The 25,012-nt window shown below is 30.5% G+C and overlaps 8 protein-coding genes across 12 annotated transcripts; 4 read left to right on the top strand and 4 right to left on the bottom strand.

Annotated features, from left to right (window-relative positions):
- Positions 1–6,322: 6,322 nt before the first annotated feature.
- Positions 6,323–8,748, bottom strand: LOC115882024. Its single transcript, XM_030899845.1, has 7 exons — positions 8,413–8,748; positions 8,211–8,357; positions 7,966–8,158; positions 7,650–7,914; positions 7,277–7,590; positions 7,110–7,225; positions 6,323–7,059 (listed from the first exon to the last, which is right to left on the bottom strand). Exons 1-7 carry the CDS (start codon positions 8,545–8,547, stop codon positions 6,379–6,381), a joined length of 1,851 nt encoding a protein of 616 aa, XP_030755705.1. The 5' UTR covers positions 8,548–8,748; the 3' UTR covers positions 6,323–6,378.
- Positions 8,749–9,055: 307 nt separating this feature from the next.
- Positions 9,056–13,848, top strand: LOC115882009 (luciferin 4-monooxygenase). The gene is made up of 10 exons (XM_030899820.1): positions 9,056–9,510; positions 9,941–10,148; positions 10,214–10,390; positions 10,446–10,596; positions 10,651–10,831; positions 12,506–12,651; positions 12,712–12,841; positions 12,898–13,122; positions 13,399–13,564; positions 13,629–13,848. Exons 1-10 carry the CDS (start codon positions 9,397–9,399, stop codon positions 13,766–13,768), a joined length of 1,638 nt encoding a protein of 545 aa, XP_030755680.1. The 5' UTR covers positions 9,056–9,396; the 3' UTR covers positions 13,769–13,848.
- Positions 13,849–14,327: 479 nt separating this feature from the next.
- Positions 14,328–16,521, bottom strand: LOC115881929 (28S ribosomal protein S30, mitochondrial). The gene is made up of 7 exons (XM_030899652.1): positions 16,222–16,521; positions 15,964–16,164; positions 15,768–15,906; positions 15,546–15,709; positions 15,352–15,485; positions 14,802–15,298; positions 14,328–14,653 (listed from the first exon to the last, which is right to left on the bottom strand). Exons 1-7 carry the CDS (start codon positions 16,458–16,460, stop codon positions 14,378–14,380), a joined length of 1,650 nt encoding a protein of 549 aa, XP_030755512.1. The 5' UTR covers positions 16,461–16,521; the 3' UTR covers positions 14,328–14,377.
- A 41-nt stretch (positions 16,522–16,562) lies between these two features.
- On the top strand, positions 16,563–22,838 carry LOC115881934 (SUMO-conjugating enzyme UBC9-B). Of its 2 annotated transcripts, none has more exons than XM_030899660.1 (4): positions 16,563–16,624; positions 21,590–21,789; positions 21,848–21,991; positions 22,410–22,838. In XM_030899660.1, the coding sequence occupies exons 2-4, from the start codon at positions 21,591–21,593 to the stop codon at positions 22,547–22,549; spliced, it is 483 nt and encodes a 160-aa protein (XP_030755520.1). In that variant the 5' UTR covers positions 16,563–16,624; position 21,590; the 3' UTR covers positions 22,550–22,838. The 2 variants fall into 2 exon arrangements, with proteins under 2 accessions (XP_030755520.1, XP_030755519.1); XM_030899659.1 differs by lacking the exon at positions 16,563–16,624 and adding an exon at positions 21,016–21,108.
- LOC115881930 (histone-lysine N-methyltransferase SMYD3) lies at positions 16,568–18,631 on the bottom strand. 3 transcript variants are annotated; one of them, XM_030899654.1, is made up of 8 exons: positions 18,567–18,631; positions 18,159–18,288; positions 17,861–18,105; positions 17,675–17,802; positions 17,441–17,617; positions 17,101–17,386; positions 16,855–17,017; positions 16,568–16,797 (listed from the first exon to the last, which is right to left on the bottom strand). In XM_030899654.1, the coding sequence occupies exons 1-8, from the start codon at positions 18,580–18,582 to the stop codon at positions 16,572–16,574; spliced, it is 1,371 nt and encodes a 456-aa protein (XP_030755514.1). In that variant the 5' UTR covers positions 18,583–18,631; the 3' UTR covers positions 16,568–16,571. The 3 variants fall into 3 exon arrangements, with proteins under 3 accessions (XP_030755514.1, XP_030755513.1, XP_030755515.1); XM_030899653.1 differs by having other exon boundaries at positions 16,855–17,020; XM_030899655.1 differs by having other exon boundaries at positions 16,855–17,020; positions 18,159–18,332; positions 18,567–18,620.
- Positions 18,953–19,788, top strand: LOC115881935. The gene is made up of 2 exons (XM_030899661.1): positions 18,953–19,284; positions 19,355–19,788. The coding sequence occupies exons 1-2, from the start codon at positions 19,257–19,259 to the stop codon at positions 19,675–19,677; spliced, it is 351 nt and encodes a 116-aa protein (XP_030755521.1). The 5' UTR covers positions 18,953–19,256; the 3' UTR covers positions 19,678–19,788.
- On the top strand, positions 19,948–20,866 carry LOC115881933 (LDLR chaperone boca). Its single transcript, XM_030899658.1, has 3 exons — positions 19,948–20,165; positions 20,219–20,454; positions 20,513–20,866. The coding sequence occupies exons 1-3, from the start codon at positions 20,019–20,021 to the stop codon at positions 20,685–20,687; spliced, it is 558 nt and encodes a 185-aa protein (XP_030755518.1). The 5' UTR covers positions 19,948–20,018; the 3' UTR covers positions 20,688–20,866.
- Positions 22,631–23,934, bottom strand: LOC115881931. Of its 2 annotated transcripts, XM_030899657.1 has the most exons (6): positions 23,838–23,934; positions 23,469–23,712; positions 23,297–23,415; positions 23,134–23,232; positions 22,980–23,081; positions 22,631–22,921 (listed from the first exon to the last, which is right to left on the bottom strand). In XM_030899657.1, the coding sequence occupies exons 2-6, from the start codon at positions 23,541–23,543 to the stop codon at positions 22,855–22,857; spliced, it is 462 nt and encodes a 153-aa protein (XP_030755517.1). In that variant the 5' UTR covers positions 23,544–23,712; positions 23,838–23,934; the 3' UTR covers positions 22,631–22,854. The 2 variants fall into 2 exon arrangements, with proteins under 2 accessions (XP_030755517.1, XP_030755516.1); XM_030899656.1 differs by lacking the exon at positions 23,838–23,934 and having other exon boundaries at positions 23,469–23,804.
- Between the last annotated feature and the right edge of the window lie 1,078 nt (positions 23,935–25,012).

The following is a 25,012-nucleotide window of genomic DNA, read 5'->3' on the forward strand; positions in this document are numbered from 1 at the left end:
TTTTCCGTAGTCCGATCTTTCAATTATTTAATTTTATATGGTATATGGTCTATTTTTTAATGGGAAATTTTGAGAAGTAGCAATTTTTAAGAGAGATGAGATGAACTTACAATTAATTTTAAAAATATATATTTGTATTTTAGATGTTTCAATAATATGAATTAGTTGAACTTAATAATCATATTTAAGTAATGTGGTTAAGTAAATGGGGTTATCGAACTCAATGTATCAAACAAATTATCGAACTATGGGGTGAGAAAATTAAAATGAAAGTTTTACACCTGCCAATTTAAAAAAAAAGTTAACGATGTTTGTATTTTGTTTATGCTAATTCTCTTACATGTAGTTTTTTGCGAAGAAATATTTCATTTATTTTTTAAAGTAAATGCCAGTAAAAGTAAATATAATTTTTAAATAGTAATATCAAGCACCTAATATAAATAATTTTGATTTCTAATTTTTTATTTATATTTTCCTTCCATTACACTGCATGCTTAGAAAATTAATAAATGTTTATATTTCATGATTTTAAAATTTGTTGTTAATATAACAAATTAGTTCTGTAATTATTATTTTTAATAAACCAACGTTGCCACATACAAAAAATTTAGAGACTATATTATTTTTAAATAGGATCTAATATAAATAATTTTGACATCTAATTTGTTGTTTATATTTTGCTACTACTTAAAAAAAATATTTATATTAAATGATTTTAAATTTTGTTGTTAATAGGTATAACAAATTATTACTGTTATTATTATTTATTAAACCAGTCTTTGCTTAAAAACATTAAAATCATTTTCCTACATCCAAAATAACAAGTATTATTGCAGTGTAACAACAGAATATTAATAAAAAATGCAGAATATATAGAGATACTAACCCTAACTAACTAAAGCCAAACAATAATATTCTTTGCTAATATCAACTAATACCAAAATATGGCAACAGCGCCCTTCATAATGTATTTTCTGTGTAAATACTAGCACCTCAATAAAAAAAATAATGTGTCCTTATCTATATCTGACTCAGCAAAAATCAAAGATGCCGGCTTCTTTCATAGCATTGCCACCGACCGCTGTCGGGTTTCTCGAAAGAAAACCTACGTCGCCGGGCGACAACTAAAATTCACTTAATATTTTATTATAATCGATCCTGACGAATAAATGAATTTTATAAATGAATGGTTTTGCTGCCGAATTACTAGAATACAATATTTCAAGGCAGATGACGGATCTATTCGATAATTGTTATTCGAATAGATTTCAACGAATGTTTTCTTACTAACTATCGAATTATTCGAATGAATTGCAACTATCGAATGTTTCGATAGTATTCATTCGATAGTTCCCACTACTAGTAAAGATATTTTAATTTCTTATACAGGGTGGTCCGAACTGTATTCCGGAAACTTCGGCACTATATTCTGCAGATAAAAATAAGTAAAAAAGTTTGTATAAATTGAAGTTCTAAAATGCTTAGTTTCCGTGATACAGGGTGTGGAAGTTTCGTTTTTATTTCGATTTTTTCCAAATAATTTCTGAAGTAACGTCAATATTTGGATCAAAATTGGTGTCTGGGAGTTTTTTGACATGAGAAATTTGATTTCGATGTCAATATGACTCCTATTTGTAGGAGGCGCCACCTACATGTGTTTTAACTGTTTTAAAGTGTAATAACTTTTCGTCCGTACCTGTATAAAATTACTGAGTGAAGAAATATACATTTCCGTAATTTTTTACGTAAAAAATGTCTCTTGGTAAAAATCTCTACGAGCAACCGTTCTCGAGATATTTAAAATGGTAATAGTCAGATACATGTCTAAAATAAACATGTTGAGTAGATAGTTATTTAAATGAAATAATAAATTTGGGTACTTTTTGACAGAAAAACATTTCAAATTTATGATTTCAGTCTAATAACTATTTAGTCAAAACATGCTTAATTTATGTCAATGATGACAGGTATTGATAATTTAGATTCCAAATATCTCGAGAACAATTATTACAACTCGTAGCAATTTGTACCAAGAGACCTCTTTTGCATAAAAAACGTCGTAAATGTATATTTTTTGCTCAGTAGTTTTATACAGATCAGCACGAAAAATTATTACCTTTGTTATTACTCTTCAAACCATGCAGTTAAAAAATATGTAGGTGGCGCCTTCTACAAGTAGAGGCGTGGCTAATGTCATATTCAAGGCCTGACTGTTTTGACAGTTCTACCGAAGTGGTCCAGAATTAGTAGTCGTAAACAAACCAATTGTTTTCATTAGTTTCGCACCAAATCTGTGTTTTTTACGCGTTTCTATGCTAATAAAATTATACTAATTAATTTTGAGAGAATAGTGAACTATCTAGATCCGATTCATAACATCGTACCCGCGAAAAAAAACATACTTTCGGTAAAAATTATAGTAACACCGGCGATGCCGGCTGTGTGTCCGGACTAGGAAAAAGTTGGGGAATTTATATAAAAACATAATTAATAGCGTTAGTGTTAGTGTATAGTGTTAAACCAACGTAAGTGACGTGTATTTTATGTAAAACAGTTTTCGTTTCTTTATTTTTACTTTGTGAAATAAAAAATTCCGCGATATTGTTCTGTGCCTGTGCCTTGTAGCAGCAATTATAATAAGTCCTCAGGATCTGTCTACATTCTCTTTCCCAACAATATTAACTGTAACTAGAGATCACGTCCAAAACCTACAGAACATGCTGTGCCTACAGTTTTTCCAAATCAACCCTCTTATGGACCCTCTGTGCATGTTCCCATAAAGAGAAAACGTCCCGATGAAAGAAAACAAGATTTGGAAATTCAGGATGAAATAAATATTGAAAAGTATTATTATTATTATGAAATATATATTATTATTACGAAATGGCAATATATTTTAAAGAAATTAAATGAATTTGTACTTTATTTCAGTATTTTATATAAAAAAAAAATGATATCTTTATCTTTTTATTTACGATTTATGGAGATGGTTACTTGATGAACATCGAACTACAAATTACTTAATGTTAATAGTTAATTCTATCTGATATCCACATTTTTAAATATGTTAGGCAAATTTTTACAATTATTTTTAATTAAACTTTAAAATGTATTCTGCCGTTATCATATACAATACATTTTCTTAACTTGTCGATAAACGTATTATAGTTTTCAAATTTTTAATATTTGGAAACTTTTATCACAGATATATTATTACTAGTTGCTAAATACTCGCTAACGCAATTTTAGGACACGCTTTTTATTATCTAGATTTTATTTTGTTCATCTTATGCTGTAGTTTTTTCATATTAATATTCGTGCTTTAGATCTAAATTTTAATGCTATTCAATTACTTTAACGCGATAAAAAGTTAATGTTATTTTTTAATACCTTTCTGTATAATATTTTTCATATTTATATCTGGCAAAACTATCAATAAATACTATTATTTATGCAAAAACTATATGCAGTACCATATGGCACAATACAAAAGCCCGACTAGTGCGGTGACGTCACAAATCGATGCCTCTGGCCTGTATGTCATGTTAGTTATGGTAGAGGTCATATTGACATCAAAATCAAATTTCTCATGTCAAAAAACTCCTAGACACCAATTTTCATCCAAATATTGACGTTACTTCGCAAATTATTTGGAAAAAATCGAAATAAAAATGAAACTTCTACACCCTGTATCTCCGAAACTAAGCATTTTTGGGCATACATTTATACGAACTTTTTTACTTATCTTTACTGCCAAAGTTTCCGGAATACAGTTCGAACCATCCTGTATAGGGCTCTACGGTTATGGTCGTATTACCAAAGAACAAGTAACGCCAAAATTAATAATGCCCCGTGCTTGATTGACTTTCCTTTTGCAAGAACGCGCATTTTAATGTCATCTAACAACAATATTTGAATTTGCTTTTGTCGTAGAGCCTATCCCATAAACTTTGCATCGAAAAAACGCATCTTAAATGTTAAAAACATTCTGGGAGGTTAAAAACATCCTTAATGATTATTAGAGTGTATCATTAAAAATAATTATAAGTGTTTATAAGCGGTAGGTATTATTTTGTAAAAAAGTTTATTTTATTTAAATTCATTTTACCGAACTTTCACTTCAAAATGTCAATAGCATCAGCTTTTTTTCTTTGATCTGTACATGACGATGCAATTTCCAAAATGCGTGCAAGGAATTATAAGCTACAAGAACTTTTTATCGAAAGTTTTAGATAAAATAGTAAATATTTATCAATATATTTTGTTATTTCTGTCTCATACGTAGTATATATAAACTCTCACTTTTAATGTAAATTTTTCTTTAAAGCGTTCAGATTTTCGCCAAAACCATCAAAATAGATACCGTTTTTTTTTAATTTTCTACACAATAAATTTACACAGTTATTATATTATCTAAACTTAAAGAATAACTGCAGCTTCTCAGGATTTTTTTTAAACAGAGGATAAAATACAGGGTGTTCCTTAATGACATGCCTATTTAAGGAGGTGATTCTTGGACTGGACATATTCTTTAAAAAGAAAAAAACTTCATATATAGAACTACTCTGTGGTTAAACAAAACGGTACAAATGAACTACTGTATAGTAAAGCATGTCGGTACACATAGATTACTGCATAGAAAACTTTTTAAATCTTGACGGTACAAATGAACTATTCTGTGGTTAAACAAGACGGTACAAATGAACTACTGTATAGTAAGGCATGTCGGTACACATAGAGTACTGCATACAAAGCTATTTAAATTTTGACGGTACAAATGAACTATTCTGTGGTTAAACAAGACGGTACAAATGAACTACTGCATAGTAAAGCATGTCGTTACACATAGAGTACTGCATAGAAGAGAATTATTTAAATCTTGACGGTACAAATGAACTATTCTGTGGTTAAACAAGACGGTACATATGAACTGCTGTATAGTAAAGCATGTCGGTACACAGAGTAGTACTGCATAGAAAACTATTTAAATCATGGCGGTACAAATGAACTACTCATGTTTAAAGTATGGATTACGAATAAACTACTGTCTGACATTACTGTACAAATGAACTACTAAATATTTTTTTAACGGTATGACAGAACTACTGTAACATACAGGGTGTTCCTTAATGACATACTAATGTTTAAGGAGGTGATTCTTGGACATTCTATAATAAAAAAAAACTTCATATATAAAACTACTCTGTGGTTAAACAAGACGGTACAAATGAACTACTGTATAGTAAAGCATGTCGGTACACATAGATTACTGCGTAGAAAACTATTTAAATCTTGACGGTACAAATAAACTATTCTGTGGTTAAATAAGACGGTACAAATGAACTACTGTAAAGGAAAGCATGTCGGTACACATAGAGTACTGCATAGAAAACTATTTAAATCTTGACGGTACAAATGAACTATTCTGTGGTTAAACAAGACGGTACAAATGAACTACTGTATAGTAAAGCATATCGGTACACATAGAGTATTGCATAGAAAACTATTTAAATCATGGCGGTACAAATGAACTACTCATGTTTAAAATATGAATTACGAATGAACTACTGTCCGACATTACTGTACAAATGAACTACCAAATATTTTTTTAACGGTATGACAGAACTACTGTAACATACAGGGTGTTCCTTAATGGCATACTAATGTTTAAGGAGGCGATTCTTGTACCTATTCTAAGAAAAAAACGTCATATGAATATAATTGTCTTAAACATCTTAACTTTTCAGATACAGGGTGGTAAAATTTTCTAATTTTTTTTCAAAATATCTCTGGTGTTATATTTGATAAACGTCTTCCACGCATCAATATGCTTATTTTGATGTACAAAAAAATTGTTTTATTTCTTAATATCGTTCCAGCTGAGAGTGTACCACTTTTTTCTCCAAAAATATTCAATATAAAACCCGTATTGACGGCACTGGTTGATATAAATAAAAATCTTTGTACACTAAAAAATGTATTTTGATGCATAGAAGTCATGTATTAAGTTTCATAAAGATATCTCTATATAATAAAATCAGAATTATTATGAAAAAGTTTTTTTTAGAAAATTTTACCACCCTGTATCTCAGAAATTAAGACGTTTAGGACATACTTTCATATGAAGTTTTTCTCTTAGAATAAGTCCATGAATCACCCCCTTAAATATTAGAGTGTAATCAAGGAACACCCTGTATACCGGCTAAATGTGTTTTACTAGTTGCCTAATTACTATAACTGACAAAAGAGTGCAAGAATTTAAATACACTGGCACTATGCTTTTTAATATTCCTTGTTTTGTTTTAAGAAAAAAAATAATTTGTTTTAATAAAACGCTTTATTAAACAGTAACAAATGTTATAAAAATAAAAAAAAAACTTAAAGGCATAAATATGATGGCCCAGATTGGTTAACATCAGCTTCCACACTTTGTACCAATAAAAAACTACCGTCTGTACTATTCACAACGTTTCTACTATCACTCAAACAACTTATTTCATTTATTGGCATACTGGAATGAGATATTTTATTCAAACCAATATCATAATTATCACCAGAACTAACAGGAAGGTTTACAGTTTTTATCTCAGTCTCATAATTCACTTTTGGGGTCATATCACTAACATTATAATGTTCCAGCATCAAATTCCGTCGCTCACAAAAATAATCCTCTATTTGTATCACGTGATCGACATATCCTTGCAATGTTTCAGCTTGAAACGACTCAACAGCTTGCAGAGTGACTTCTTGCACCGATTTTAACCCTGAATAACCTGAAGAAGACTGTTTATCTCTCACAAAACGCTTTATATCAGCCCAAGCGAGCTCAATAGGGCTAAATTCCGACATGTACAGTGGTAATCTCAATACAGCATGACCATAACGCTCTATAATTACATCTATGTGTCTCTGTCTGGCTGGTGATGTTTCCAAATGATTTTTAATGATTCTGAGTAACTCTGAACAAGTCTGGTGTGAGTTATATGGTAAGTTTTTCTTTTTAAGGTACTCTATGAGGTTAGGTTTGGTGCTGTATTCGTTTGGGATGTCTTTGAGTCTCTAAAAGAGATTTTTTGAATGTTTTAATTTGTTAAAATAACTTTACAAACCTCATGGTTTGAGTCTGAACTCATTATGATTAAACTATTTGAAGGAATGCTTGGAAAGAATTTTTCTTTCAACCATTGTTCCACTCTATCAACATTAGGTGTTGAAAATGAATTATCTAAAAAATACTGTTTACTTACAAATTTGATTTTCCACAATATAACCATACCTGTATTAGGTTTATATAACTTTTTTGCCTTGCTAACAAATCCCATAGCAGAAAATTCATTTAATATTACCAGTCTACCAGAACAACAAATTCCACCGACACAACCAAAAATTTTATTACAACTTATGTATTCGTCTATCTGATCCACACCAATCCACTTATCGTCCAGATATATAATGAATTTTCCAGATTTTTCATGATTTTTGATCTGTTGCAAGTAGTTCAAACGTTCCTTGACAATTTCCGGCTTTTCTATTAACATTTTCTTACCTTTCAAGCCTTTATACCACTCAAAACCCTTCAAATGTAACAACCTAAATAACAGACTTATAATATTTACATTATTTTGATGTATAAATGCATTTTATATAACCTATACAAAGTATCCTCGCTATAGGGAAATTTTATTTTCTCTTTCAGCGCTGTGTGAAGTCCCGTACAAGTTAAATTAACCCTCTCTATCAAAATTTGATAATCAATAAGCCTTCTTATTGACTGAAAATCGAAATCATCGATTTTGTCATTGAATGTTGTCCGTTTTCGTTTTTTTCCTGGTGTGGCTAGTATCTCGTTTTGGTCTATCTTGTTTCTTTTTTCATCTTCTTGTCTTATTCTTTGAACAGTTCTTTGAGACACACCTGAATTTTAAATGAATATATCACATTCTATTAAGTATCCTTTTATTTTACCTGTATACAAAGCTGTTCTTTTACTCCTGGATAGTAGAGGCACAAAAAATTTGCCATCCTTAAACTCTTTATCGCAAGCCTCAATAACTTTGGCTATAATATTTCTGGCGCTATGAGGAATGACTTGTCCCTTTTTGCCTGTTCTTTTTTTAGTATGGTACAATGATTCTTCATCAGAACTACCTTTATACGCCTTAAAAAATAACTTTAATTTGATATTGAGTTTGATATAAAATAGATATTACCACAGACTCATCTGAGTTAATCTCATTTCTTATTCTTTGAATGGTTCTTTGAGATACGCCTGTATATATTGAGGCCCTCTTCGTTGGAGCCGTTAGCGGGTATTTGCAATAATTATTTTTCGCTTCCTCGTCGCATATTTCTGCTACCTTTTTGAAATAACCATTATAAAGGGACAAAAATATTATTCAATTCTATGCTAACCTTTATAATAATTTCCCTTGCAAACCCAGTAATCGTTTTGCCCTTTCTATTATCTTTCGCTATTGGATTATTCTGAATATTTTCTTCACACTCTCTAGTTTCGTGTGGCAAATTATTGGAATTTAATTCTTCCATTTTAAATTAAATAATTTTCCATACCTATTATAGGTTGTTATAAACATTTCATAAAGGTATCTTATCTACATATTGAATCTTTAACGAATTTTATAAGAAAATCATCTTTAAATTTTTAATATCTTTTAAACAACAAACAACAAAAATATATAATATTTTGGTATTGAAAAAATATGGTTATCGTTAAGTCAAACGTCAAAACATTTAAAATATTAATCTGTGGTAAAATTTTGCAGGATGTGGTATGTGCTGTGGGTATGTGGTTATATTACGGATAGCGGAACTTTGTAGTACCGATCCACTTTATAGTTTTTTAAATTTAATAAATTTAAATTACACAAATCTAAAAATATAGTATATATTCAAAGCTTAATTACCTTAAATTTATAAAATAGTTATGCAATGAAAAGGTTTATTTCATGAAATAAAAGTTGTTTTAAAACACTAATTTTTTTTTTAGTTGCTGTCAATTAGCTACTTCCATATAACAATATAAACATAACCTATTATAGTTTGTTTTGATTGGTTCAAGAAAGGTTTCAAGAAAAATCGGGAGATTTTGAAATCTATTTAAACAAAATCGATAAGATATGATTCTTTATCTTCATAATTAATATTTTACAATCGCAATCGATTGTAAAATAATCTGCATGTGCTTAAAACAATGGTAACTTGTATTCGCAATTACAGATCTAGTCAAAAATTTAAATTCACGCAGATTACGTGTTCGACCTTTGATTGTAATTTGTTTGATTTCGTTAAGTTGGAGAATCCGGCTTTTTTACTATTCATTTAGTTGTTGAATTAATTAGGAAGTGTACGACGCTGTTGAGTTCTTCTCCTTTAACAATGAGTGATAATAAAAATATTTTACAAGGGCGCCCTGTTGAAAGGGTTTTGGATGTATCACTTGGAGAACTGTTGTTGATGGTGATGAGAATACACGAGGATAATGTTATATTGGTAAATTATATGTTTTTAGTTTGTTTTTTAATATAATAAATCAATAAAAATGTCCCCAATAGTCAAATTCTTATTTCATATCTTTTTAATTTATCTTACTGAATACATATCTTCGATTCTTTAAAAAAACAATGCCTTACAATTATTTTGATATTTTTTGAGTACTTTGAATCCGATTGTACTTGACCTTTAAAACATTTTTTACCAAACATTGAAAATATTTTTTTAAAATTCTTCATTGATTTTATTTTATTAAAATTTAGTAATCACCATTTCAAGGTGACTTTTTTAAAACTTTAATTTATTAACAAAAAACAAGTTTTTCATCAAAAAATCCAGTTAGCTTAAAATTACGTTTATTTAATCAAACCTGTTTCTGAATAGAACAAAAATATGTAAAGATTTTCAATTAATTTATGTTTTTTTTAAGGTTGACGCAGTTTCTGATGAAGAACTAAGAGCGAGGCAGTTACTAGCCCGAGGCATACATTTAGCAAAATGGTTCCAGTCCCTAAATATATCTATTGGAGACAGTGTCTCGATAACGTGTGAAAATAGACTTGAATTTGGTATAGTTCCTATCGGAGCGTTCTTATTAGGAGTCACTTTGGCACCCCTTAACCCCGATTATACCGTTGGTAACCTAAAATAACATCTTCCTTAACTTAACACAGCTTCTAAAAGCATTATTATATTATTACAGCTGAATTGAAACATTGTTTAGGACTCTCAAAACCGAAAATAGTTTTTTGCTCAGACAAAACCATAGATAAAGTCATTTCTATTTTGCCCGAACATGAATACATACAAAAATTGGTTTTGTTCGGTGGAAGAAGGCATTCACATCCTTCAGTGGTCAGTTTTAATGATATTGTTGCAGGTAAAGCACTGTATTTTTTTATAACTTTTGTATTTGACTCAAAAACTGTTTTTAGGTGTAAATGATATTGATGAAACGTTCAAAGCCGTGCCTATTGATACAAAAGAGACTGTCGCTACTATTTTGTGTTCTTCAGGCACGACGGGGCTTCCAAAAGGTGTCATGTGCACCCACGATAACATGACAACATACATAGATGTCGGTAGGTATGTATTCCATGCCGCTAGCTTAAAATCATTACTTAAAATCACATTTTTTAGAATGATTATGGCACATCTTGTCGAAAATGACGATCCTAGCGACGCTATCATTGGTTTAACGCCATTTTTTCACTCTTTCGGCTTCATGTTGATGTTTTTGAATATTATAAGAGGCAAGAAGATGGCTGTTATTGGGAAATTCAAGCTGAAAGTCTTTTTAGATACTATAGTAAAGTACAAGGTAATTTTTTCTAAGTTTTTTTGGGCTAGATTTTTGTGAAACTTCTTTAAACGCGCTGGGAATAAAAATGCAAGGCCGTGACACGCGAGCTATCGAGACGGTCGTGACACACGAGCTAGTTGTAACGATCAGTTCAAGTGTTTATCAAACATCGTTTTTTTTTAATACAAATTTTATGAAAGTATATCAAATTATTTATTAATTTTTTACTTTACGCGTATAAAAATATTTATTACATGTAAAAAACTATTTTTTACACGTAAAAAAATATTTGTTGCACATAAAAAGCTATTTTTACACGCAAAAAACCATTTTTTACGTGTAAAAAACTATTTGTTGTATGTAAAAAACTATTTCTTACCCACAAAAACTATTTTTTTACGGGTAATTTTTTTTAATTTATTATTTTCCAACAATTTTGTGAGAGTGAATCAAATTCTTTCACAAAAATATTTGTTAATCGTTAAAAACTATTTTTTTTCGCGCAAAAAAACTATTTTTAAGTGTTAAAAACTATTTGTTACAGTTAAAAATTATTTGTTTGACATAAAAACTATTTTTTTACGCGTTAATTTTTTTTTAATTTATTACTTTTTCAACAATCTTGTTAGAGTGCATCAAGTTATTTATTTTTTATTTTACGCATATAAAACTATTTTTTACGTGTTAAAAACTATTTGTTACACATAAAAAACTATTTGTTATACGTAAAAGCTATTTTTTGCGTGTTAATTTTTTTTAATTTATTACTTTTTCAACATTTCAACAATTTTGTGAGAGTAAATCAAATTACTTATTAATTTTTATTTTACGCATATAAAACTATTTGTTACCAGTAAAAAACTTTTCTTCACGCGCATAAAAACTATTTTTTATGCTTAAAAAAATTTCTTGCACGTTAAAAACTATTTTTTTCACGCAAAAAAACTATTTTTACGTGTTAAAAACTATTTGTTACATATAAAGAACTATTTGTTATACGTAAAACTATTTTTTTACGCGTTAATTTTTTTTTAATTTATTACTTTTTCAACATTTCAACAATTTTGTGAGAGTGAATCAAATTACTTATTAATTTTTATTTTACGCTTATAAAACTATTTGTTACCAGTAAAAACTTTTCTTCACGCGCCAAAAAACTATTTCTTATGCTTAAAAAAAATTCTTGCACGTTAAAAACTATTTTTTTCAAGCAAAAAAACTATTTTTACGTGTTAAAAACTATTTGTTACAGGTAAACACTATTTGTTAGATATAAAAACTATTTTTTATGCGTTAATTTTTTTTTATTTATTATTTTTTCAACAATTTTGTGAGAGTGAATCTAATTATTTATTTATTATTTTTTATTTTACGCATATAAAACTATTTGTTACACGTAAAAATTCTTTTTTTACGAAAAAAAACTATTATTTACGTGTAAAAAACTATTTGTTTTACTTAAAAAACTATTAAATGTTAAATCTTTTTTAATGTTTTTTTTTCAACAATTTTGTGAGAGTGAATCAAATTATTTATTATTTTTTTTATTTTACGCATATAAAACTATTTTTCATGCGTAAAAACTATTTTTTACGCGTCAAAAAATATTTCTTATTTGTAAAAAACTATTTATTACTTGTAAAAAAGTTCTTTACACGTTAGTGCACACAATTTTTATTTTTTTTTTCTTAGGTCAGAAGAGTTATTGTGCCTCCTCCAGTATTATTAATTATGTTGAAACATCCTCTAACCAATAAATATGATTTGTCTTGCATTAAAGAGATTAGATGTGGTGCAGCAGCTTTAGGGAAAGAAATGGAAAAAGAACTAAAACAGAGGTAGATAAAATTTGTTTTTTTACGTTTTTTTTTAAGTATATTTAAGGATATTCTTGACAGATTCAAAGTAAAAAGTGTTTCGCAAGCGTACGGTATGACCGAAACAACTTTAGGGGTACTAACAACCGAAGAGGGTACAGAACCAGTCTTAGGTTCGGTTGGAAAGGTAGTTCCAGGCATGATGGCAAAGGTACTACATTTTTTTATTTCACTATTTACAAAATCCTGAAATATTATTTTCCAAAGGTTATAAATGAGGAAGGGCAGGCTTTGGGCCCTTACCAAGAGGGAGAGTTGTGTTTTAAGGGGCCTTTGATAATGAAGGGGTACGTGGGAAACCCCGAGGCTACTGCAGAGACCATAGACAAGGATCACTGGTTGCATACAGGCGACGTAGCTTATTATGACAAAGAGGGAAACTTTTTTATAGTCGATAGGATTAAGGAACTGATTAAGTACAAAGCATTCCAGGTAAAATGGCTAATTTTTACACCAAAACGTTTTTTTTTCATTAGTCCAAATCAGGGATGGGCCAGGAAAAAACCTTAACTTAAAAAAAATAGTTTTTTACATGTCAAAAACTTCCATTCTTACTAGGTTTGAAACTGAAAAAAACTTATGTTCGCAGTTTTGAATAAAAAAATTAACTTGTTTTATACCAGCTCAGCTTTGGTACATATGAACTACTTTTATTATTTCGCGAGATTTTTCAATTTTTTTTCGTATTTTCTATTAAATTATTTGTAGGTTGCCCCTGCAGAATTAGAGGCCCTACTGCTAACACATCCCGCCATTCAGGATTGTGCCGTTATTGGTTTACCCGATGACGAAGCAGGAGAACTACCTCTGGCCTACGTAGTGAAAAAACCAGGCCAACAGATCACGGAGGAAGAAGTAAAAAAACACGTAGCGGGTAAGTAATAAAAAAATGTTTTTTTGGAAATCGTTTTCAGGAAAATGTATTTTTTTTGTTTAAGATACGTTGTCGCATCAGAAACATCTGCGCGGTGGGGTGATCTTTACGGAGGAAATACTCAGAAACCCTACCGGAAAGATTCTGAGACGAATATTGAGAGAGAAAGCAAAAAATCTAGTCAAATTGAAGTCAAAGCTTTAATATATTTTAGTTTTAAATGTGTTTTTTTTTGTTATATTTTTGATTGTTGTGTAATGTAATATAAACATCCAGTGGCCAACAAAATTTTCAAGCGTTTTATTCAAGGACTAAAGAATATAAGCGATATTTATATTTTTGATAAATGTTTTGACTACGCCTATGGTGTATCATCCAAATTAATTACAAAAAAAACGTATTAAAATGTTAAAAAAAGGTATAAAACTAGTATCGACGTATAGCACACATATCAGAAAAATAGTTATCGAATTCAATAAGAAAACGCTAAAAAGGTGGAGCGGACTGTCTATTTCCCTATGAAACGTAACTCCTGGCTCTTTCTTATCGCTGCTGCTTTTATACTTGAAAGCTGAACAACTAATCACCATTGTAATAAAGTTTATACAAAGTTCACTACACACAAACTATTAAAAATCGCTAAAATTGTCGCTGGGGACCAGATGATGACTCTTTGTTTGCCATCAAACGAATGGCGTCTAAGGTCACAAATTCTGCTGCAGCCCGTATATGGGCGTTACATCTCAGGAAAATTAGTAAACAGTTTAAACATAAATAATTTTTATTTCGATATAAAAAACAAAGACTAACAACCTAAGGCCAATATTCTTTGGCCAGTTTGCCCTTGTGTCGGGGCAAGTCAGGCCTGTGAGCTCGAGGAATGTACCTGCCCAACCGATCGTTCAGTTTCCTGTCTTGAGGCTTGATTCCCAACTCGAAGAACCTCCTCCTCTTGTCCATTTGACGCGTCTCGTGATCGATTTTGTAGATTTTCTCGTAACTGTAGATCTGAGGCATCTCCTGAAACCGGGGCCTGTTCGAAACCAGGAATTTGTATTCTCGCTCAAGCCATTCTCTTTTCTCGTCGTCCTAAAATCGAAAAAAATTGAATATTTGAATTTTTTCCAATGTTATGCAACCCAAAAAACATATTTATAAGGTAGGCAACCATAAAAACATATTATATTTACTACAAATCATAGGCAACCAAAAAACACATGCAATAACACCTTTTTACCTGATAATCCGCAATTATTTTTTCTTTCTGTCCTAAATAAGGCCTCAAATTCACGCCTAATCTCTCGCTGGGCGTGTTAGAGTACAATTTAACTAAAATACTCAAAGTTTCGTCGTTTAACCCGACAATTTTGCCATCTTTCACTTCTTCGTAAAGCTTGAAACTTTCGCTCGACCAACAGATGTTTCGTTTGGGGTTTTCCTTGATGTGCTTCGAGTGTAGGAGGATGGTGTTTAGTTGGTAAATGAAGAAATTGAATTCTTTGCCGTTCGTCATTACGGTTTGGGTTACCAGGGGATATGTTATATCGTTGAATGTTGTAAATCCCAGAAAATTTGCTTGAGCATGAAGCCAAGCGTATGACGATAATACAGCTTGTCTATCCAAGGCGTTTTTGTTGTCTTCTTCGTCTTTAATACGCTGAGATCTCTTTAATAAGTGACCTTTTTTCAGGTAGGAAATTATACCGAAAGAATTTGAATCTCCTGGCCAAAATCCTGTAAATTTTATAAATATATTAATCATAAAACAATCTAAAACTAAAAAAAACCTGGTATATTAGCCATATATCTGTGCTCAATACCCACACCGAAAACTCGGGGATCATAACTAAAACTGGGAACGTCAAACGAAGAATTCTCAGCTTCGGAAGGTGTTAAAAGTAGAGGAAGTGGCAATTCTGATCTAAAATCCATACAATACCAGATATAAAATACAAAAAAAGAGGGATTTTTCATTACTAACCTTACTGTTAAACTTGGTGACCCAGTATAATACAAAAGTCTATCCACTGGGTCGTTCTCATACTTTTTTGCAAGCTCTGAACCTCTACGACTTTTCTTTACAATCTCTGGAGGGTTTATACCACCGACATACCAGGCAGTCTCTAATCTTGGATTAGTATCAACCTTAAAACAGTTTTTTAATTAATTTCTAACTATATTAATACAACATTACAGCAGTTACTTCGTTAGAAAATAAGTGAGGATACTTTTGAACTAAATTATTGGTTAAAACTTTATTGATTTGTTGGACTACGTTATTGGTTATTATATTTTCTTTATCCCCATCTGATAATTCTGCATTTTTGAGATCATGGAATTTCCTATAAAACGATATGAATACATTAAAAATAATGTTTTTTCTATAATTTCAACCATACTGAAATGCATCAAGTTCCATCAACAATGCTTCTTCAATCCCATTTCTAATTTCTGCAATGTTATCTGTTTCAATGGTGTTATAATAGTCTGGAAGACCTTTATTTTTTATTATATGTGTCCTAGTTATGTGCTGGATAAATGATAAGTCATTGTAATATATTTCATCCTCGGACACCATGTAACTTCTGAACCCATAATACCTTTAAAATAACACAAAATAACGGGTGGAATTCGTTTATTTTACTATTAATTACTACCTTGGCATATTTAACTTGATTTGTTTTTCTTCTACGGTCTTAACTGACTTAATTTCATCGTAAATAGCTTCTTTTTTTCTTTCAAGCATTTTCTCGCGAGATAAGTCCAAAATTGGGGGATATTGTGGCGTTGTATTGTATTCTTCATTTTCCGGAGATAACGAGGTAGATAATGGACTTGATTTGGGTAAAAAACGCGGAACTAAAGCCCTATTTATTCTAAATAAACTCATTTTCATTAAAAATATCCATACATTACCACATAAAAACTAAACATAACCTCAATTTTTGACACGTAACCTTACTTTCTGATTTCAAGATGTTTAAAACACAAAAAATACAAGTGTTGATTATTTAAAGCCGTTTATTCCTTTTAACATACTTCTACATTGTTGAATTAAAGGTAATACTTCAGTTTTATATAATATGCTACTATTTCCATGGGTAATTTTTAATATATCACTTGCTTTCCTTAAATGAACGATACCTTCCTTGGTTTTATCTTGATACAGCAGCAATTTACAGAGTTTTAAGTGTAACAGACCAGTGAGTGGATGTACGGTAGGATAATACATGCTAAAAGACATATTTTAAATGAGTTTTTACCTTTTTATAAGAAAATATATCTCTTACTGATAACATTCGATAAGTTTTAAACCATATTCAGCAGCTATGTCGAAAGCTTCCAAATCTATAGAGCTTTCAAAGGCTAGATCTAGCATTTTAATGTGTTTTAGATTGTATTTGTACAAGACACCTTCTTGTTTCCTCAAGCACACTCTGCAAACATCTAAATCTACTACTATCATAAAGAAAATATTTTTTTTTAGTTAAAAAAAGACAAATTTAGAAATAATGATAACTGTTAGAAGAGGATACATGTAGTGTTTCTCATAGAGTCCAAATGCATTGATGAAAATTCCATTATATTTCTAAAATGTTCCACAAAATCTTCGCTCAAAACATTATCACATTTTTTGCATATTTTTTCACTAACGTCTATGTAATTATCACAGTTTCTATTTTGGCATGCCGCTCCATACATTTCAGACATATTCTCAGGCCCCAAACACTTAGGACAGTCACACATAAAGTAATAAGTTTCTTTCAGTTCATTTTTGCGCTCCTCAGTCGAAGCTAATACATCTATGTAACTTATTCTAACCTAAAAAAACATTTTTTTTAAGTAAATATTTATGAAAAATACAAAATAATGTACTTTTGACCAATCCAAACAGGGTAAAGTCTCTAGGGTTCTTATAAAAATTGTTGTACCTTCGAATACGGCCACTGCATTAGGTTGGCAGGAATGATCAATGATAGAGGCACCTAAATAGATACCCGTGCCTAAACTTTGAAGCTCCTGGTTGCAAATGTTGAAACTATTCACACACATCTATCAAAAATCTTGGTTAAATATATATGTTTTAATCTAAATTTATATTTTACTCACTCTGCCATAAAATCCAGTAAGTTCAGCAATGTTTGGCAACATCTCCCCATCACAAAACTCATATAAAACTCCGTACAGTGATGTCAGATGTTCCATTCTTTTTTTGTCTCTCTTTATTTCTGGATAATCTATACCAATTTTTAGTTGTTTCAAAGTTTTAAACAAAAAGAGTATCTCAATACATACGTGAAATTAAATCTCTCCATACTCTGTACTTTTTTTCTGTGTAGTATGATCGAAAAGTATCACCACCGTTATCTAAAGTTTTGTAAAGTCTATAAAGAAGTCTTGCAGCATCTGGCAGGATTCTAGGCAATGTTTTCTTCAAGTTTTTACACTCCTGTTTGTGTATACCCCAGCCTTGTCTCTGGCATATTTTCCCACAGTAATAAACGTATTTACAGCTGGAGCATTTAGCCAAGTCGTTTGACCTGAAAAAAGTTAATTTTTGCTAGAAGATACTACAAAAAACTACTGCCCTTACTTTTTAAAGCAAAAATCACAACACTCTGTACGATATTTCGAACTCAAAATGTACACAAAAGGCTTTTCCTGATGGATTGTGGTTCCTTGCGGAACTATAACTTTCTTTTCATGCATTGCTTCGATATCACCTGAAATTTTCTTTGTATGTTAGTTGTGGACAAAGTCTAGAAACCTGTGAGATCGATGACATAATGAGAGCGGTATTAATAGTGTCTGAGATGATATTTTTAGGATAAAATGAATCACAAACAATTAAAACAAAAACAACAGGTGAATCTTATGTAAATAGATTAAGAAATGCAGGTGTAGTTGATATAAAAATAAATCGATTGAAAATAGAATCACTAGCATCATTTGGCACGATTAAAAAGTATTTTGTTAATTAAAACTGATTAAAATTAGATACCTTGTTCTCCAGACATTTTAAAAACAAATGTTTATAAAAAACTGAACCCTAAATTTGATATTTCTCGCTTTACTAGTTGCCTATTTACAAGAAAAATTTCTCTGGTTATGCAACTAAATATACAGAAAAGTTTTTTGTTATTAATAAATGGTGAATAATTAGGTCAATTGGAATAGAAAATGACTAATTATTAGTTAAAAATCTTTAAAATGCCTTTAACAATACCGTTTATTGAAGTTATTAGTTATAGTACGCTGATTATTGCCTGGTCAATATCAAACTTTCTTTGTAATAATTGTTGTATTCTGCTCTGAGCGATTGCATGCGAATTTTTACCTCTCCAAGGTGAAAGGTCTTGTTTTCTGATTTATTTATGTAAGCAAACCTACTCATTATTTAACAGAAAACAGAATAACAAGCGTAGTAATCGCTGGTCGCGTCCAGCAAGTTGACAAATTGAATTAAAGCATTATTTCTATTTTTTATAAAATATGTTTATAAAAAAAAATGTGGATTATTTAGGATTAAAACTGAAGTGAAACATTTAATAATAGAGATAAGGAAAGAATAATCAAGTAGTGTTATCTAGATAACATTTGAAATTGTTTAAGTTTGCATCCTATGATAAGTGTTATCAGAAATCATGGCAAATGAGTAATTTAAATAGGCGTTAATAAAATCAGGAAAAATATGGGAACAAAAACAAAAACGTATTTTGGTGAGTTAAAAAATACCTTATTTCTCATAAAAAACATATTTCATATTGATTTCTTTGTTTATTCTTACAGATAGACCCAGTTTGTTCGTTGTTATTATTACTATTATCCTAATACTGCTAATAGTAACATCAGGCATTCTAGTGTGGATATTTGCCGATGAATTTATATCTAGGATAGTGTTGATTACGTTAATATGTGTTCTGAGTATCCTGGGCGTCAGTGTGCTCACTTATTTAGAGATTAGAAGAAGGAATATACAGGAAGAAAACAAAACTCTTGGCAGTGTTACCAGTGTATCGAGTTTAGGCAAAAATGGTTATAAATACAATCCAGTTAGGCCTAGTGCTCCTGCGGAGTCAGATTATACGAATCGAAGTACTTTAAGGGTCTAATTATGTAAAATTTGTACAATTACCTGCGTACTATAAAATAGAATACTTATTTATTTGTGATATAGAAATCTATGATTTGTTTGATACTTTATATAAAATATAAAAAACAAATCTATTGGTTTTGATCTTAGATTAAGAATAAAAAGTTTTGATGACGCTCTTTCTTACTCATTCGATAATTATCAGCAGACAGGTATATTTTATAAATTAAAAACCAAGTTCAATAATTTAAATAAAATAGACGTATATGCAACCAGTAAATCATGTTTAAAATAAATGAGGTTAGAAATTTTGTCAAAAAAGTATTTAAATTTTAAAGGCTGCTTATTTTTAAAGTTAAAATGAATAAAACCGTTTGTATTATTATATTTTTAACATCTCTTTGTTGTGTCTTATCGAAAAAACCGAAAGAAAAACCAGATTGGGCCAAAAAAGACATCAGGGACTTCTCAGACGCCGACATGGAAAGATTACTTGACCAGTGGGAGGTTGGTATTTCGAAATTCTTAACAAAAGTACTGAAAATCAGGATTATTTTCAGGAAGACGAAGAGCCACTTGAGCCTGACGAGTTACCCGAACATTTAAGACCCGTACCCAGTATAGATCTGAGCAAAATTGACCAAGATAACCCTGAGGCTTTACTCGAACAGACTAAAAAGGGTCGAACTCTCATGACTTTCGTCCAGGTAGCTGGTAAAGTAACTCGGAATGAAGCCGAAGAGATTACTAAGCTTTGGCAGACGAGTTTGTGGAACAACCATATCCAGGCAGAAAGGTTTAATAAAAATTAACAATTTTATTTAAAAAAATTGATATTTTTGGGGTACTTCTAGGTATATGGTTGACGATAACAGAGCTATATTTCTATTTAAAGACGGATCTCAAGCTTGGACAGCTAAAGACTATTTAATAGAGCAAGAACAGTGTGAGAGTGTTACGATAGAATCCAAGGTATACCAAGGAAAACACAATCCAAAGTTTGGCACCGTGGAAAAAGTCGAGCTATAGATATATGAGACTCATATTTTAAACTTATACTTTAAGATATTTTTTCTATTTTCTTTTTGAGTGAGAATAAGTTCTGAGGATGTACAAATAGAAATACACTACTTATAACAGAAACTTTATTATAAGATTTTTTACATTACCTTCTTGGTAAATAAACTATATATTTTTGTTTTGAGAAATGTTTTTTAATGCTCTCCAATGTTTATTGATTTTTTTTTAGAGTAAAAATAAATTTTTTCTTTATTCAAATTTTTGGTACATGTGGCGCCATCTTATTTGTATTATAGAAACTTGAAAACAATATGACATAAAATATAGAAATCTGTAATAGCATTTTCTTTAACCTCACTTTTAAGAGGCAGGAAAATTTTAATCAGAAAAGGGGCTGTTGCATTTTCCAGTTTTCAAACAATAAAAACAGGTGAGAAAATATAACTTTTTGTATATTTTAGTTCGTGCACGACATGTTTGTTAATAATGGGCCATACACAATCGAAAATTATACGATATTTGGCGCTAAACTTCTAGAAACAGGGCAAGTTTGTAAAATTATATGGCGGATCCAAGCTCCACAAGTTCGACAACTTTAAACAGTCATTTCTGTTCGGATTCGTTGTGTTTTTCGGTGGTTTCACATAGTATCGCACTTTCGAAAGTACTCTCCGAACTGGAAATAGTCGCAGGTTCGTTTTCCACCGAGAAAAAACTGTCGTCGCTTACGTTTTCCGGATTTCCAGCATCATTTTTCGCCTCGTCAGGCTTCGGGGGCGATTTTACCAAGAATTTCTTCACGGGAGTGCGAGATTTCTGGTTCGGGAGCTCAGTTTTAGCATCGTTTTTTGACAAATTTTGATCGCTCATATTTTTTTGACAACAAAACACAGTGGCGTCCTTGATTTCAGGATGTCGGGCATAGCGGCCACCAGATTAGCCGAGGAACGAAAAGCGTGGAGAAAAGACCACCCGTTCGGATTCGTAGCCCGACCCTCCAAGAACGCCGATGGATCTTTGAACTTGATGAACTGGGAATGCTGTATTCCGGGAAAGAAAGGGACTCCCTGGGAAGAGGGACACTACAAACTAAGAATGCTCTTCAAAGAGGGTATGTTTAAGTATTTATAATGATATATATTATGTTTTATATTGAAATAATCGTATAGATTATCCTACAAGTCCACCAAAATGCAAATTTGAGCCACCACTCTTTCATCCTAACGTATATCCCTCTGGAACTGTGTGTCTCTCTTTACTTGATGAAGAAAAGGATTGGCGTCCAGCTATTACAATCAAACAAATCTTACTGGGTGAGTAACAAACTAAGTACAGGGTGTTTCAAAAAGCATGTTCCATCTCTTAATTATCAATAAACACATGTCTTTTTTTGCCAAAAGTGGTTTTTATTGAGTTTTATCTCCAATTTTCTTTATAATATACAAAGCTGATGCACCAGGTCTTGTAAAATTGTTTCTATTACTTTTCTTCAGGGCATTTTTATTCTAATATGTTTATCTGATGTTAATTATCAAGAAACACTTGTCTTTTTTTGCCAAAAGTGGTTTTTATTGAGTTTTATCTCCAATTTTCTTTATAGTATACGAAGCTAATGCATCAGGGCTTGTAAAAAACAAAAATCTTATTTTTACATGAGGAACACACGTTTTTTGAAACGCCCTGAATAAATATATATCTTTCTAATAGCCTAATTTCTCTTGTTAAATAAAGGTATTCAGGATTTGTTGAACGAGCCTAATGTCAAAGACCCCGCCCAGGCCGAAGCCTACACCATTTACTGTCAGAATCGTTTGGAATATGAGAAACGGGTCAAGGCACAAGCCAGAGCCATGAGCCATCAAGAACTATGAACTGGATCCGGAAACATATAACACTTCTTTTCAAATAAAAATTTTGTCGATTTCGAAGAGTATTAAAATCTTACAACGCTCTAAACAAAAAAATCTATTTATTTAGTACACTATCAGGTTTCTCTGTGTTCTCTTTTAATAATTCTTAAGTTAAGGTTTAAGGTCTTTCATCGATTATTTGTATATTTTACAATTTTAAATCATCCTTCAACAAACATTATTATCAGTGCTGTATTTTTTTATTATAATTGATTTAGGATGGTACTTATAATAAATTAGTGTTTTGATATTATCTTCGTTTTGTTCTAACAGTCGATAGTACTATTTTGATGGGAGTTAATTTTCAGGCAGTCTCGAAAGATTCCTGTGCTTCTAGAACACGAAAATACATTATAATTGCTTTTTTGTTATATGTTTTGTGGTGTATTACCTGCAAAATGTATCTGTTAAATTACCCACAGAATCCAAGACGTTAAAACTTATATCTTCTATGTTTACTCTTGAAGTATACAGTTTACATAATTCTCTCAATCTAAAATAGTGTTAAACATTATTAAAACACACTTTTCATGTTTAAAAATCACTTTTTAGTCCAATTGCCGTCCATATTACTTTCCACGTGATGAGTACATCTAAAGTCGTCTGTTATAATATGGTGTGATTTGTATTCTCTTAAATCGAAACTAAAAAAATTGAAAACCTTTGTAATGTCTTCGAAAAAAACACTATTATAACATATATTTGTACTTTTTAAAACCTGAAATACACAGAGTGTTGATATGATTAACTATATTTTCTAAAAGAACCTTCTTCTTTAAAGGATCTGTTTCACATTCGTAGCTCAAATCTCTTATAAGATGTTCTATCTACAATACAGAAGTATATTTTCGTGTTCTTCTATGTATTTATGATTTAAAACCTGGTTTGCTACTGCCAAACATGCAGCGCATTTTACACAGAAACTGCCAAAAGATTTTTGAGGTACCAAGCTCATTAATTCACCTTTATAAGGATTTATAATTTTCTTGGGAGCCGGTAAAGTATAGTTACATTGTAAGCACGTGCAATTTTCGCAGTTAGTCTCTTCTGCAACTTTTTCGTTTACTTCTTGCCTAACTTGGGCATTGTCGGTTTTTGATTCTGATTTGGCTTTTTTCAATTTTCTTAATGGTGGAAAACAGCCTTTAGTTTGGAATAAAATAATGGTAAAAGCGAGTAAAACAAATGTAAGTTTCATTTGAAATAACTGACATAAATTTTGGCAAACGTCCAATAAAAAGTTACCTACCTTATTATTTCACTGGGAATGGACTAAAATTAATTGTAAATATTGTATTTCTCACATATTTTATTTATAAACATTATTCTCATGATTTATTGTTTGAAAATCAAAATTTTCAAATTAAGTTTTTATTAAATTTGACAGCGCCCTCCGTTGTCACATTTTCAAATATATTGTATTTCTGGTTGCCTACCATTGAATATTAACTTTATTTTAAATGCAATTTTAAAAAATAAAGGGTAAAAAACTACACGAAAAGTTTTAAAACCTTTAATAATAACTTTTTAATTCTTCAAATTCATATCTAAATACAATAACAACAAAATAAAAAGCACCATCTCATGTCTCACATTAATTGTTCTGCTTTTTTCTTAGTAATATAGCGCATAAAAAAACATAAAATAAAGTACTACTATTAAAAAAATAGAATCACAATAAACAAAAAGTGTTGTAACATAGCGAAGGATTAAAATAAAAACAGTTTAGAAACATTGTTAGTTGGGTAGTTTAAAAAAATAATAGGGACGTCTCCGTATATACAGGGAGCGCAAATAAAAACATCATTGTTTTTTATTGGGAAGGAACCTTAAGCGTTGGTATTTTTGGCACTAATTTATAGAAAATCATACAAAATTTGTATTGTGTTAGTGTTAGTTAAGTTTATAACGATGCAGGAAGAGTTAATATACAGGGTAAGTACAAAAAATTGTTAAAAATTGTAGAGAGCCCATATGTATTGCTATTATATTACAATTCCTTGTACAGTATGGGTAAAAAAATAACTGGGGTAAGCTAAATGGTTATAATTGCTAAAATCTATCAAAAATAAGTAAGTAAAATGGTAAGAAGACGCATGTCAGAGGTAATGTGAACAAACTACTGATGTCAAACGAAAGAATCTTACAAAACTTTACCATTTATAGGCTTATTTCACATTCTTTCGGCGTAACATCGAGTAAACACCTAAAAATCTAAAACCTTATAGAAAAATACGTTACTGTAGAGTGACAGAATGAAATACAAGAAGGAAGAGATACTTACATGCTACCATCTGTTAGCTTTGCTTAAAAACTCTATATAAATTGATTTGATCTCTTTGCAGTAAACTCTGTTTTGTTTTCCTTACAATAATACCTATATATTTGTGTTTATTTTGCGAACAGCTACTAAATACGTTGCTT

Source organism: Sitophilus oryzae, unplaced genomic scaffold, assembly GCF_002938485.1.
Source record: "Sitophilus oryzae breed Bouriz unplaced genomic scaffold, Soryzae_2.0 scaffold_1745_pilon_pilon, whole genome shotgun sequence".
Lineage (NCBI taxonomy): Eukaryota > Metazoa > Arthropoda > Insecta > Coleoptera > Curculionidae > Sitophilus > Sitophilus oryzae.

Coding starts and splice junctions, on each gene's coding strand:
- LOC115881929 (XM_030899652.1), bottom strand. CDS start 16,460: ATGAAAATGAGTTTATTTAGAATAAATAGGGCTTTAGTTCCGCGTTTT. Junction 16,165..16,221: donor ATCAAGTTAAATATGCCAAG/GTAGTAATTAAT, acceptor GTTATTTTAAAG/GTATTATGGGTTCAGAAGTT. Junction 15,710..15,767: donor CTCACTTATTTTCTAACGAA/GTAACTGCTGTA, acceptor AACTGTTTTAAG/GTTGATACTAATCCAAGATT.
- LOC115881935 (XM_030899661.1), top strand. CDS start 19,257: ATGGGAACAAAAACAAAAACGTATTTTG. Junction 19,285..19,354: donor AAAAACAAAAACGTATTTTG/GTGAGTTAAAAA, acceptor TTATTCTTACAG/ATAGACCCAGTTTGTTCGTT.
- LOC115881931 (XM_030899656.1), bottom strand. CDS start 23,786: ATGAAACTTACATTTGTTTTACTCGCTTTTACCATTATTTTATTCCAA. Junction 23,233..23,296: donor TGTATTTCAGGTTTTAAAAA/GTACAAATATAT, acceptor CAATTTTTTTAG/TTTCGATTTAAGAGAATACA. Junction 23,082..23,133: donor GACGGCAATTGGACTAAAAA/GTGATTTTTAAA, acceptor ACACTATTTTAG/ATTGAGAGAATTATGTAAAC.
- LOC115881930 (XM_030899653.1), bottom strand. Junction 18,106..18,158: donor TGTGATTTTTGCTTTAAAAA/GTAAGGGCAGTA, acceptor AACTTTTTTCAG/GTCAAACGACTTGGCTAAAT. Junction 17,618..17,674: donor TTACTGGATTTTATGGCAGA/GTGAGTAAAATA, acceptor GATTTTTGATAG/ATGTGTGTGAATAGTTTCAA.
- LOC115882024 (XM_030899845.1), bottom strand. CDS start 8,547: ATGGAAGAATTAAATTCCAATAATTTGCCACACGAAACTAGAGAGTGT. Junction 7,915..7,965: donor AAGAACAGCTTTGTATACAG/GTAAAATAAAAG, acceptor TTTAAAATTCAG/GTGTGTCTCAAAGAACTGTT. Junction 7,226..7,276: donor GTTATATAAACCTAATACAG/GTATGGTTATAT, acceptor AGTATTTTTTAG/ATAATTCATTTTCAACACCT.
- LOC115882009 (XM_030899820.1), top strand. CDS start 9,397: ATGAGTGATAATAAAAATATTTTACAAGGGCGCCCTGTTGAAAGGGTT. Junction 10,149..10,213: donor TAACCCCGATTATACCGTTG/GTAACCTAAAAT, acceptor ATATTATTACAG/CTGAATTGAAACATTGTTTA. Junction 12,842..12,897: donor TTCCAGGCATGATGGCAAAG/GTACTACATTTT, acceptor TATTTTCCAAAG/GTTATAAATGAGGAAGGGCA.
- LOC115881933 (XM_030899658.1), top strand. CDS start 20,019: ATGAATAAAACCGTTTGTATTATTATATTTTTAACATCTCTTTGTTGT. Junction 20,166..20,218: donor GATTACTTGACCAGTGGGAG/GTTGGTATTTCG, acceptor GATTATTTTCAG/GAAGACGAAGAGCCACTTGA. Junction 20,455..20,512: donor AACCATATCCAGGCAGAAAG/GTTTAATAAAAA, acceptor GGGTACTTCTAG/GTATATGGTTGACGATAACA.
- LOC115881934 (XM_030899660.1), top strand. CDS start 21,591: ATGTCGGGCATAGCGGCCACCAGATTAGCCGAGGAACGAAAAGCGTGG. Junction 21,790..21,847: donor AAGAATGCTCTTCAAAGAGG/GTATGTTTAAGT, acceptor ATAATCGTATAG/ATTATCCTACAAGTCCACCA. Junction 21,992..22,409: donor AATCAAACAAATCTTACTGG/GTGAGTAACAAA, acceptor TGTTAAATAAAG/GTATTCAGGATTTGTTGAAC.